The sequence below is a fragment of the Macrobrachium rosenbergii genome, chromosome 1 (genome assembly GCF_040412425.1).
Source record: "Macrobrachium rosenbergii isolate ZJJX-2024 chromosome 1, ASM4041242v1, whole genome shotgun sequence".
In the NCBI taxonomy this organism is placed as follows: Eukaryota; Metazoa; Arthropoda; class Malacostraca; order Decapoda; family Palaemonidae; genus Macrobrachium; species Macrobrachium rosenbergii.
In genome coordinates, this window is record NC_089741.1 from 53,734,358 (window position 1) to 53,746,857 (window position 12,500).

Genomic DNA, 12,500 nt, shown 5'->3' on the forward strand with positions numbered 1-12,500 from the left:
GATGTAATAATATCCACTTACAATATCGGAAAACACACACACACCCCTACGTCCACACCCCCTTTATCTACCCCTATGAACTGACACTCGCGTGTGAACACATGCACAAGCACACATGCAAACGCGTGGTCGAACTCACAAAGTCACTATTATACGCACAGCTTCATATTAACACAAAAACCGCGCGTGTACCTTTACGCACTACAGCGTATACATATCCAGAACAGCATACGGACGAGCAAATTTTTTGCAAGCACACACACACACACACACGCAAGCAAGCAAGCAAGCAAACCTCGGGGAAACGAATCGCATAATTGGAGGAAGAGAGTAATGGCCATGCAAAGGTGTTCACGGAAAGAGAATTACGCTAATTATAAAGCGCCTCTGGTGTTGTCAGCGGTGGCAGTGATCCTTTGACATATTTTTTTCAGACTACCTGCTTATGCTTAACACACTCGCACACACACGCACATATATATATATATATATATATATATATATATATATATATATATATATATATATATATATATATAGCAGAATCGATATCACATCAGTTTATATATCTTAGTAAATGAGTGGTCTGAGTCACTGACTATCGTTGTTTCTCAACCCTTAAGACTCAGGAACCGGACGAGCGTCCCCTAAAAACCCAATATCCCTCTGTTGCCCTAAGCAGCAAATTATGTACCTAGATGTTAGAAGGCTGCTGTGTGTAGCTGCAAGACTAAAGAGAAGGATTAAACAATGTTTTTGTTCATTGCTCCGACCATCAAAACTGGTGGGGCGGGTTGGGGGGGAAGGAGGGGTTGGCCTCGACGAGGTAATCCATACCCCACAGGGGTGTAACCACTCATAAGATATTCACACTCTCTCAAAACACGCATGCCCAAATACGTATCTACGTACATATGTATATATAATGTATGCATTTGTTAATTGGTTTTGATGTATAATTCAGTGTAAAACTTCCCAGTTTGCATTTTCAAATACGGCTTGCGGAAACGCTCTCTCTCTCTCTCTCTCTCTCTCTCTCTCTCTCTCTCTCTCTCTCTCTCTCTCTCTCTCTCTCTGGAAACGCGTGTGCGTTCAATTTCCATTTGCGGCAGATTCAATGGATTCTTTGATTGATTTGATCTCATTTGCATTTAAAGTTTGTGTAAGAAAATCGTTTTAGGAGGCATTTTTCGTGGCAAGTAGGGAAGGGGGAGGAAAAGGCAGCGCCGGGCTAAGGCATGGGGTGGAAAGTAATCAAGTGTCCGTTTGCCTGAGTAGGGACGTAAACAATGCTGGCTTGGGCTTAGGGAAAGCGTGTAATCGTCCGTTTATCAAACGTGTCTGTATCTCAACTTGTCTCTGTTGTATTTTTGTAATAATCTGGGAGTTTGATTGACTCAATTCCAGTCAGTATTTAACAGAAATCTTATTTTTACATAAGAGATTGAAGACTGGCTATATTCTCATCGACGCGAATCGGAACACGGCGCGCGGAGGGAAAAGCACGTGGTTTCGCTTATCGATCGATTTTTCTCTTTTCCTCCGGAACCTTTGGTCGATTTTTCTTTCTCGTCAGTCAAACACCGAGATCGACTACGACGACGATGACGACGACGACTCAGGGGAGGAGGAAAGGAAGAAAGAAAGGAGGGAATGAAGGCAGGAAAAGGAAGGTCGACCGGCCTTTTCGTTTACACTTCCTCCAGATTCGACATCAATCTTGACGTCGGGTTTGTCTTGCTCATCACGTAGGCATTGGGAAGCTGCTAAGCCCTCGGTGAAAGCACCTGTGGGGTGACCTGTCTGTCCCGACGAGCTCCCGTTCTGCGAGAGAGAGAGAGAGAGAGAGAGAGAGAGAGAGAGAGAGAGAGAGAAGAGAGAATTAGTTTTGTTAGCGTTTACTCTTATCGAGGAGTCGCCATTTGTGCCGTTGCAGAGATGAGGTAAATATGCCAGGGTGAGAGGCTATATGTAATTATGTATTAAGTATATGCCCCAGTATCTTTATCTCTAGAAATTAATACAGTTATGTTGGAAAAAGTTCCAGTATGTGTGTGTGTTAGTATATTTATTCTTTTAAAATAATATCCGTTTAAACTGTTTCAGAAATTAGGTACATACCAGTGTGAGAGGTTGTCATTAATATATATGTATTATGTATCTGTCATTATACATTATGCATCAGCACTAGTATCCTAATCTTTGGAAACTTTTAACAGTTCTATTGAAAAAGCGCCAGTTTGTGTGTTTGTGTACAAAAGAGAGAGAGAGAGAGAGAGAGAGAGAGAGAGAGAGAGAGAGAGAGACACTTTTAACAGTTCTATTGAAAAAGCACTAGCTTGTGTGTTTGTGTACAAAAGAGAGAGAGAGAGAGAGAGAGAGAGAGAGAGAGGAGAGAGAGAGAGAGAGAGAGAGAGACACTTTTAACAGTTCTATTGAAAAAGCACTAGCTTGTGTGTTTGTGTACAAGAGAGAGAGAGAGAGAGAGAGAGAGAGAGAGACACTTTTAACAGTTCTATTGAAAAAGCACTAGCTTGTGTGTTTGTGTACAAAGAGAGAGAGAGAGAGAGAGAGTTTTTATTTAGCATTCAGATTTCGAATAATGCCATGAATGTTCCTATACGTTCCTCAATTTAATTTGGTCGAAAATGTTGCTTGGGAAACACTTGACTGGGGTGGAGGGCTTTGTTACGTTTGGTATTTTCCTCCCCACCAGATTCCCCGTTGGGGGTTTAGCAATCCCGAGGGAGGATGACGTAATCTGGGACAACATTTGGGCTGGCGGGATAACGCGTTTATAGGTCCCCCTATCCAGTTTCTTCTCTCTCTCTCTCTCTCTCTCTCTCTCTCTCTCTCTCCACGCAAATACTCTCCGACACGTTTCATCAGTACAGACTCTCTCTCTCTCTCTCTCTCTCTCTCTCTCTCTCTCTCTCCCGTAACGTTTCTTCAATCTTATTTTTAAGTCTCATTGATGTTCGATTCATAAACTCAGTAGAAAGGCTCTCTCTCTCTCTCTCTCTCTCTCTCTCTCTCTCTCTCTCTCTCTCTCACTAGCATATTCATGCCATTGTTCTTCAATATAATTCTGATTGCGTGCAGAATGTTACAAGTCGTCCAACAAATGTCAGTAAAAACTACAAAAACATATTCATCTCATTATTATTATTATTATTATTATTATTATTATTATTATTATTATTATTATTATTATTATTATTAGAAGATGAAACCTATTCATATGGAACAAGCCCACAGGGGCCATTGACTTGAAGTTCAAGCTTCCAAAGAATATGGTGTTCATTAGGCAGAAGTAAGAGGAAGTAAAGGGAAATACAGAAAGAGGAGATCCCACTCTTTTATAAAAAAAGAAAAATCAGTTAATAGATTAACAAATAGATGAAAATGTATCGAAATGCAAGGAAATGTCCTCCAGAAGAATAAAGACTCGTTTTACATTTTAAATTAATATTGATTTTGTACTTGGAAGTTCTGGCTGTGGTTCATAGCCATAGGAATGGTTTGCCATACTTTCAACGTCACTTGTTAAAGGTGAGCAGTAATGCCAAACGTCAAGGTATTTTTCTTGTTAATGAACATGTATATACATTTCCTCCATTTACAGAAACTGGACTTGTGTGTTCATTCACTGCACCCCCTCCCCAACCCCAAGCCCCACCCCCACCCCCTTTATCTTCCCTGAATGTGGCCTTGTTTATCCGTCTCTCTGTCCTGACCTTCATGCTTCCGTTATGGTTGGAATTCAGTGATGTTTATCGTAACACTTGTTCTTCAGTTGTGTTCTTGTTGTTGATGTTTTGTCAGAGGTCTTTGAAGAATGCTGATGATTGGTATCTTGAGTTGTTCATTTGATTAAATGCACACATTATCATAATTTGAAGAATGTTGATAATTAGCAGCTGAATTGTTAATTTTACTAGATACACACATTGTCAATATACATTCACGCACACAGACACACACACATATATATATATATATATATATATATATATATATATATATATATATATATGTGTGTGTGTGTGTGTGTGTATCTATACAGGTCGGAAATTTTTTCGTATTAAAGGTTCCTCAAAAATTAAGAATTTGATTAATAAGGGTTGGGGTCACACTCGAACGAAGAAAAGATAGATATATAATACACGTGACCCCAACCCTTATTAATTAAATTCTTAGTTTTTGAGGAACTTTTAATACGAAAAAAATTTCCGATCTGTGTACTGTTTACAGCTGTCAGTAGAGCACAGTTCATTTCTATCGTTTTCATTTTGCATACTCATTAAGAATAAGTGATTACAAACTATAAAATGAATACAGCTGTACTCTGACAGAAGGAAAGTTAAAAAAAAGGTGCACTTTAAAATTACATGCAAACTTGATTAAAAAAAAAAAAGAAAAAAAAGCGTGGATTCTTAGGTGACCGAATTTCACAATTAACCCCCTCCCGCGCTGAATTACCAGAATCCCCTAAGGCGATTCACCTTTCTATAGACAAAAGAAAGCTTACGCCTGCCCTCCCTCTCTAACTCCCTCCCTTTCACCCTCTCTAAAGTTTTCCCTTGTTTTTCCTCTTTAAAGTTCTTCTTTTGTTTCTTCATAGTTCCTTGCTTCGCCTCTTCAAGTTTCTGTTATTTTCTCCTCTCGAGTTTGCAGGTTTTTTTCTTGGAGTTCGTTCTATTTCTCCTTCAAATATCCTTTTCTTCCTTTCGTTCTATTTTATCTATATTTTCCCTTATTTCCCTTTCTCAAGTTCCTCTTTCTCCTCTCATGTTCCCCTTGTTTTTGTCTCAACTGCCCTTAATATTCTCGCGAGAGTTCCCCTCTTTTTCTCTCTGAAGGTCTCTTATGCGCCCCTCTTAAGTTGTCCTATAGTTTTCAAGTGTTAAATACTTCCCCGGTAGCTGTACTACTACTACTACTACTACTACTACTACTACTACTACTACTACTGCTGCTGCTGCTGCTGCTTATGCTAAAAAACAGGGTCGCAGCTGATAATTCACATTAGATGGCTGAAGCTTTCACCCATCATAATGGGTATTAATTGCTACAAAATGTGCCCTAGCTTTTGCTGACATCTGGGGCTGCTGAGTCACTATTACTATTCCTGTGACTATTTTAGAAGATAATAAATTTCTCACTCGCCTATGAGTCGTCTTGTTTTTGTTTTTGATGATACACTACAACTAGTATTACCATTAATATTATCATTCGTAACCAACAGCAGATTAAGTACAAACCTGCACTCCCCCAGACGGAACGAAGATTAAGCAATAAAGCAATTAGTGATGGTACTGGAAGATTACAGCCAAGTTGAAGCAAGGAGAATCAGTGACCAAGGGAACCGGTATTGTATGAAGTTTTGGGGGAAGGGTAGGGTGGGGGATGGGGATGGGTGGTGTAAGGGTAATGGCAAAGAGGTTACAATAGCAGGGTGGGAAGGATACGGCAGAATGAAAGGGGAAGGCGGTAGCCCTGTGGGGGAGAGAGAGAGAGAGAGAGAGAGAGAGAGAGAGAGAGAGAGAGAGACTAAGGGTAAGGGGTTACAGGGGAGGGAATGGGGTATTGGAGAGGAGTCACGGGAGGGAATTTAAAGTCCAGAGGGTCGCGTGATTATTAAGAATGCACCATTGATTCTCTCTCTCTCTCTCTCTCTCTCTCTCTCTCTCTCTCTCTCTCTCTCTCTCTCCTGCTTTTGGCCCGCTGGGTAATTTCTTCAAATTTGACAGAAGGGTAAAGCCTCCCTCAAGTGATCCCACCGTTCAAATGCTTGAAGCGAAATAATTTAATATTCACCTCAGTTCACCTGCTTTTGTGTCGTAATTTTTGCTTGAAGTTTTCACCAACTTATTTTACAGCAAACAGATAAAAATTATTATTATGCCTTTATTCAGTGTATGAAATGATTAAGTGCTGTCCATAGTAGGCTAATGACGAAAAGAAAGCTAATGATATTACTTCTAAGCGGGAATTATGACATTTACTGACATTAGTAATAGCACCGAAATGGTTTCATTGCTCTAATCAGCCAGCAGTATTTGAGATTATAATTATGCAAAATGACATTGTATTCTTAATGGCTACATAAATCAAGATTTCCAGGATGTCAAGTGAATTGATCGGCCTAATTTATGCCTCTTGAAGGTATTTTAGTCAGTGGAAATATAATAGATAGCTGAAGTATAAACATTTCTTACTGGTGGTCACAGCTTTCGAAAAAGCATGGGTCAAAGTAGATGAAACTCTCAGCCGCGGCCATTGAAACTTTCAGCCACAGCCCATGGCTAACTTTAACCTTAAATGAAATGAAAACTACTGAGGCTAGAGGGCTGCAATTTGGTATGTTTGATGATTGGAGGGTGGATGATCAACATACCAATTGGAGCCTCTAGCCTCAGTAGTTTTTAAGATCTGAGGGCGGACAGAAAAGTGCAGATGGACAGACAAAGCTGTCACAATAGTTTTCTTTTACAGAAAACTAAAAATTTGCGGGACACAGGTTTTTTAACAAATCATCGGGAAAAGCATTTGGAAGAAAATGTATTACTTAATGGGCTTAAGAGTGTTTCAAACAAATTATTGAGCAAAACAGATTAAGGAACAAATTTCATTACCAGGTGAGCATGGTGTCTTTGGGTAAGCATCGATCGAAACAAATGAAGGATGAAAATTTCGATTTTTTCGTCATAGAAAGGTTTTGACACAACGGTAAAAACGACCTTTTTCTGAATTCCTTATATTGTAATTATTTTAGCGGTTGACATTTGTAAGACTTGGCTCCCTACTTAGACGAGCATTTTTGCCAAAGCTTTTAAGGCAGCTGAAGTATGAATATAAATTACCCGGTGAGCTTAGAGCATTTTTTGACAGAGTGTCAGTCAAAACCTTAAATGACTTTTCTTTTTAATTTATTTTCTAAATTCCTCGTATTGTAATTAGTTTAAATTGAAAGGGGTCGACAGGGGTTGGCCGTTTGTAAGACTTGTTTCCATCGATTTTTAGATTACACTACACAGTAATTGACGTCCCATTTGCATGTCCATTAAGTTCTGTTTCGTTTTAGTGCTCCTGACCTTTTTTCCTTACGTGTTTTAGTCTCTCTCTCTCTCTCTCTCTCTCTCTCTCTCTCTCTCTCTCTCTTTCTCTCTCTCTCTCTCTCTATTGCGCATTGCACATATTTAGTTCACCCACGTCTACTGACCTCGTATCATTAAATTTTTATTTTCCCTCTTGTGATGTTTTCGTGTGACAGCTTTTTATGACTATATTAAAAAAAATTTAAGCTCCTGTATGTCAATCCACAAAACTGGATAATTTAATCAGTCAGAATTCCGAAAGTTGTGCTTCAGCATTGTCGGATTAATGCGCTTGCTAGCATAATTCCATTTATACAAACAACTCGTTTTTATATTTACCTACACAAGTGTTCAGCCTGAAATGGATATTTCAGAGCCAGTCTTTGAAGCTCATTTCTGTTAAATGTTGGAGCCGTTTTGTTGGTTCCTATCTGTTTTATGTCTGAATAAAATCTAGATAAATTCACTGTTTACACAGGGTATAAACAATAATTTTTATTGCAAAGTTTAATGTTGAGACTGCATTACTCGAAAATGCATTTGAAGAGTTTATGCAGGTGTGCAATCTGTATATAACCTATATTCCTTATTTTCAAACCAAATACGTTAGGATTTAGTGTTATGAAGACAGTAAATAAAGGCTGTTAAAACACTGAACAAAAACAGAATCGCTGAACTTTTAAAAACTGCTTTCCCATTTACCCAAGCTGTGATTATATTTCAGAAGGCTTTTCTTGGCATAATCCATTATGTCTAAATGACATTTAATGCTGCCAGAGAGAGAGAGAGAGAGAGAGAGAGAGAGAGAGAGAGAGAGAGAGAGAGAGAGAGAGAGAGAGAGAGAGAGAATTTACTTGAAGCTCCTCACTGAGAGGCACTATTTTGTCTACTTTCCCTCTGCCAGAGAGAATTATAATACCATTGAAACACATAATATTATACATATATACATGTACATTTATGCTTATATACATATACATACATATATATATATATATATATTATATAGATACAATATATATATATATATATATATATATATATATATATATATATATTATATATAATATACATATATTATATATATATAATATATATACATATATTATATATATATATGTATATGTATACATACGTAGACTCTATGTACTCATGCATAGTCATGAAAACATACAACTATTTAGATTCTTTTATACCCTCCTAAGTGTAATCTTAGACCGAATGAATGGTTGCAATGATGGTTAGTGGCGTCCATTAATCATAATGTTGATATCAGCATTTCCTAGAATTATACTAATTTTCATTTTTTTATCTTTGCAGGTAAGTAGCAGCCACTGTCAGATTATGAGACTTGTCAGAGTTAATCCTGTTCGTAAATGTTAGTGAGTATGACTCCGATTTCTTCTTGATTAGGTTCCGCCAGAAATGTGTTCGTTTGTCTTCAGCATGTGTGTATGTGTGTGTTTATGTGGGGCATGTATGTATGTATGTGTGTGCGTATGTGCGTGCGCATCTCCATTACCTCGCCGAAATGTTTTAAAAAATGCTGTTGGAAATTTGGGGTAAAAAAAAATGTGAGGTTATTTTTTGGAAATGGGCAAGAGAGAGCGAATGACAAAATGCTAATGAGTGAAGCAAATGAAAGGTTTTCACGGCTTCACGTGTGGCATGATACAGAACCGTTCAGTTTATTTCTTGTGGCCATAATTGCAAAAGAGTGAAATACGTTATGGCGTCTTACGTCGTGATATTTGAAGGCTTTCCAGTGGGGGGATTCCTTGGGATTTGGTGGTCGTTTAATAAGCCTTTTAATGGGCTTTTCGTGAAGTCATTTAAAGAAATTATCGATGGTACTGAGTCTTAATTTACAGGACATGTAAGTGATGCATCCGGCAGTGTCAGGGGCGAAAAAAAGAAAAAAAAAGTTCTTCCTGAGTTTTCCTCACCAGAAACTTTTCATTGGGATGACAGAGTGTGATACCATTTATTAGGACAAATCACAGTTATCCGTCTAGCACTAAATTATCAAGTGTGCGCGTCCTCTTGATTGAGCAATAACTCAAAGAGCTGATTAACCGGAAACTTTATGACTTCAGTCAACGGAAGGAGTTCCAACTTGGGGAGCCCATTATGACGTATGGTCCTCCGAGGACCTTCTGGGGGATCCTGGCTTGGAGGACTGCTGTATCTCTCTCTCTCTCTCTCTCTCTCTCTCTCTCTCTCTCTCTCTCTTCCCGATTGTTTGGGGAAGTTCTTGTATGGATTATTGCTCGTAGGCGTCGATTTTTGTATTAAGTTTTGTAGAAAGATTTACTGCCTGGTGATAGTTGTTTGGGCTTTTTGATTTAAACGTCCTTAGTTTTTGTAGTTCTAATGTATTATTTGCATATCTGTAATCTCTACTTTACTGTTTAACAGCTCATTTCACACACACAAACATGTATTTTGCGTACTGTGTATATATAGACATGCCTATAGATAGATATTGATGTCAGTGGTGCAGAGAAACAACTTATGGCATTTCTTATGCCAGAATCCTTTTTTGCCTATCTTTTTGTAGATGTCTCTTTTTCCATTTTCCCCCTTCAGGAACGCCTATCTGTGCCGCCGTCTGCCTCGCCCCCAGTAGAAATAGTGAGCGTCTTGTTTTTATGTCCGACACCTTTTGGTTCCTCTGGCTGAGCATGATTTTTTTATTTTTATTTTTTTTTCTCTTCCTCCTCCTCCTCCTCCTCCTCCTCCTCCCATTTTCTTGTCTTGTTCTCCTTTCGGAATTGGTGTTGAGTTGGAAGAGCAGGAGAATGACTGTGTGTGTGTGTGTGTGTTTCTGTGGGATTTGTGGATTCGTGTCTCGTCTTGTCTTGTCTTTTAAAGTAGATGTTTTTTTCCAAGTGTGTGCAATAAATATTTCTTGTCGTCTTGTTTGCTATTTTCGTCCTAATATTTGTCTCTTCTATTTTCGTCCGCCCTTCCTTTTTCCTTTTATGTCGTAATATGCTGCTTATTCATATCTCTCTCTCTCTCTCTCTCTCTCTCTCTCTCTCTGTATATGTGTGTGTGTGTGTTACAATAAAATAATATTTATAACTAAGAAGGTCTTTTTGAATGCAGTTGATTTTGTTCTTTTTGGCAGAACATCGTCAGTTATACAAGTCTCTCTCTCTCTCTCTCTCTCTCTCTCTCTCTCTCTCTCTCTCTCTCTCTCTCTCGTAAACACTGCTTTTAATTCAAAAAAGTTTAATGTTTAATGTTTTTTATACTACAATTTTTGGTCAAGTCTAGTACCCATTCTCTCTCTCTCTCTCTCTCTCTCTCTCTCTCTCTCTCTCTCTCTCTGGTCCTATTGTATCTTTTGAGGGTGTATCTTCCTCCCGTAATACCATTGTTTCCATCTCCGTCCCTTCCCCTTTAATGCCATTACCTCTCGTTATTGTTTCTTGCATTTTTTGCTTTCGTCTCCACGCTATCCTCGGCCACTTTTCCGCATGACCAAGAATCACTCTCTCTCCTCTCTCTCTCTCTCTCTCTCTGGATATCCACTTTGATAATGGAAACTGTCCGTCCTATATCGTGTTATGATTTTTTTTCCTGTTTCTTTTTTTCGTGTTTCTTTTTTTCTTGTTTCTTCTTTCCTGTTTCTTATTTCCTGTAATGTGCACTATTTTCCATAAACTTTTCATAGCTTTTAGATATTTTCATAGATTTTCAAAGATTGTCGCATTGTCGTACATCGTAATTAAGATTTTCGTATACTTCAGACTTTATCATATCATTTTTACACTTTTAGCCATTGTACGCTGTATAAAATTCTCTCTCTCTCTCTCTCTCTCTCTCTCTCTCTCTCTCTCTCTCTCTGAATATCCGTTCTGATAATGGGAACTGTCCATTCTATGCTGTCATGATTTCTTTTTTATTTTGTTTAGTTTCCTGTTTTCTAGTTTCCTATTTTCTATATTGTGATGTCTTTTCCAACTCTTTTCCATTCTTTATTGGTATTGTCGTAAATTTTGTATTTTCATGGTTTTGATTTAAAATGGCTTACAGTTCTGATATGTTCCTACATCTCAGCTGTATTAAATAGTTGAACTTTATTGTCATAGGTTCTAGAATTATTGTAGAATTTGTTTTATGAATTTTGAGACAATTTAGGTATAATTCCCTTGCTTGTGTTTTAATTTCAAATATAATTCCTATTCTTGTGTTTTCATTTTAAATATAATTCCCTTTCTTGCGTTTTAATTTTGAAAATAATTCCCATTCTTGTGTTTTAATTTTGAAAATAATTCCCATTCTTGTGTTTTAATTTCAAATATAATTCCCTTTCTTGTGTTTTAATTTTAAATATAATTCCCATTCTTGTGTTTTAATTTTAAATGTAATTCCCATCCTTTTGTTTTAATTTTAAATATAATTCCCATTCTTGTGTTTTAATTTTAAATATAATTACCTTTCTTGCGTTTTAATTTTAAATATAATTCCATTTCTTGTGTTTTAATTTTGAATAAAGTTCCCTTTCTTGTGTTTTAATTATAAATATGATTCCCTTTCTTGTGTTTTAATTTTAAATATAATTCCCTTTCTTGTGTTTTAATTTTAAATGTAATTCCCTTTCTTGTGTTTTAACTTAGAGAACATTTTTTCATATCCTGGTCTTCCTTGTTCGGTAATGTTTTCGTTATCATCCGAACTTTAACTTTCGATTTAAATTTTTGCTAATTTCCTTTGTCTTTTTCTTAATATCTTGGCTGCCATTTCTCGCTTCAATACGTAATACGTAGACAGACTAGAAATATTTCTCTCTCTCTCTCTCTCTCTCTCTCTCTCTCTCTCTCTCTCGTTATATTGTGGTTTCTCATTTCATTTTTTATCCGCCGTTTCGCAGTTACTTTCTTGATAGATTTCTCAAACTTTTAATGGAATAGCAAAGAAGTAAGCGGTCGTTCCTCTTCTTAAGAGATATTTTCATGCATTTTTTTTTCTCGTCAAAGAAGTCCCCCCTGGAAATTTATTAAATAATATTATCTTTCGATTTGCAGTTAAGATTATTTTATATAACGCTGTCGATGGCACGTCGTCCTTTCATTGTCATCATTATTCCTACAATATCATGACAAAATAAAAAAATAAAGCTACTAAGAATTTTTTTGTTAAATTATCTTAAAAGTTTAGTAGAGAGCTTTTGGAAACCTACTCAAGTTTCGAAAAAAAATTCTTAAACATTTCGATAATGAAAATATTTTTGGATTTTTTGTGCTATTGGTTTTATTTTTGCTGTTGAACTCCTGAAGAATGTCTGTATGGTAAGACAGCAAATATGCGGTATATTCCTCTTATCAAAATATAATATTATATCTCTTCAGATTCTCTCAGTATTACTAAAATGTCACTCTTCGCGAGAAA

General features: G+C 37.1%; 1 protein-coding gene across 5 annotated transcripts in view; it reads left to right on the forward strand.

Moving 5' to 3' along the window:
• Window positions 1-12,500, forward strand: part of LOC136837231 (cytotoxic granule associated RNA binding protein TIA1) — a 661,273-nt gene that overhangs the window by 233,923 nt on the left and 414,850 nt on the right. For 3 of the 5 annotated variants that reach the window (XM_067102097.1, XM_067101991.1, XM_067102035.1), the window contains exon 2: window positions 9,690-9,734. The exons of the other annotated variants lie outside the window; for them this stretch is intronic. In XM_067102097.1, the coding sequence (XP_066958198.1) occupies window positions 9,690-9,734 (45 nt within the window). The remainder of the gene's footprint in view (window positions 1-9,689; window positions 9,735-12,500) is intronic. 5 annotated transcript variants of the gene reach the window in all.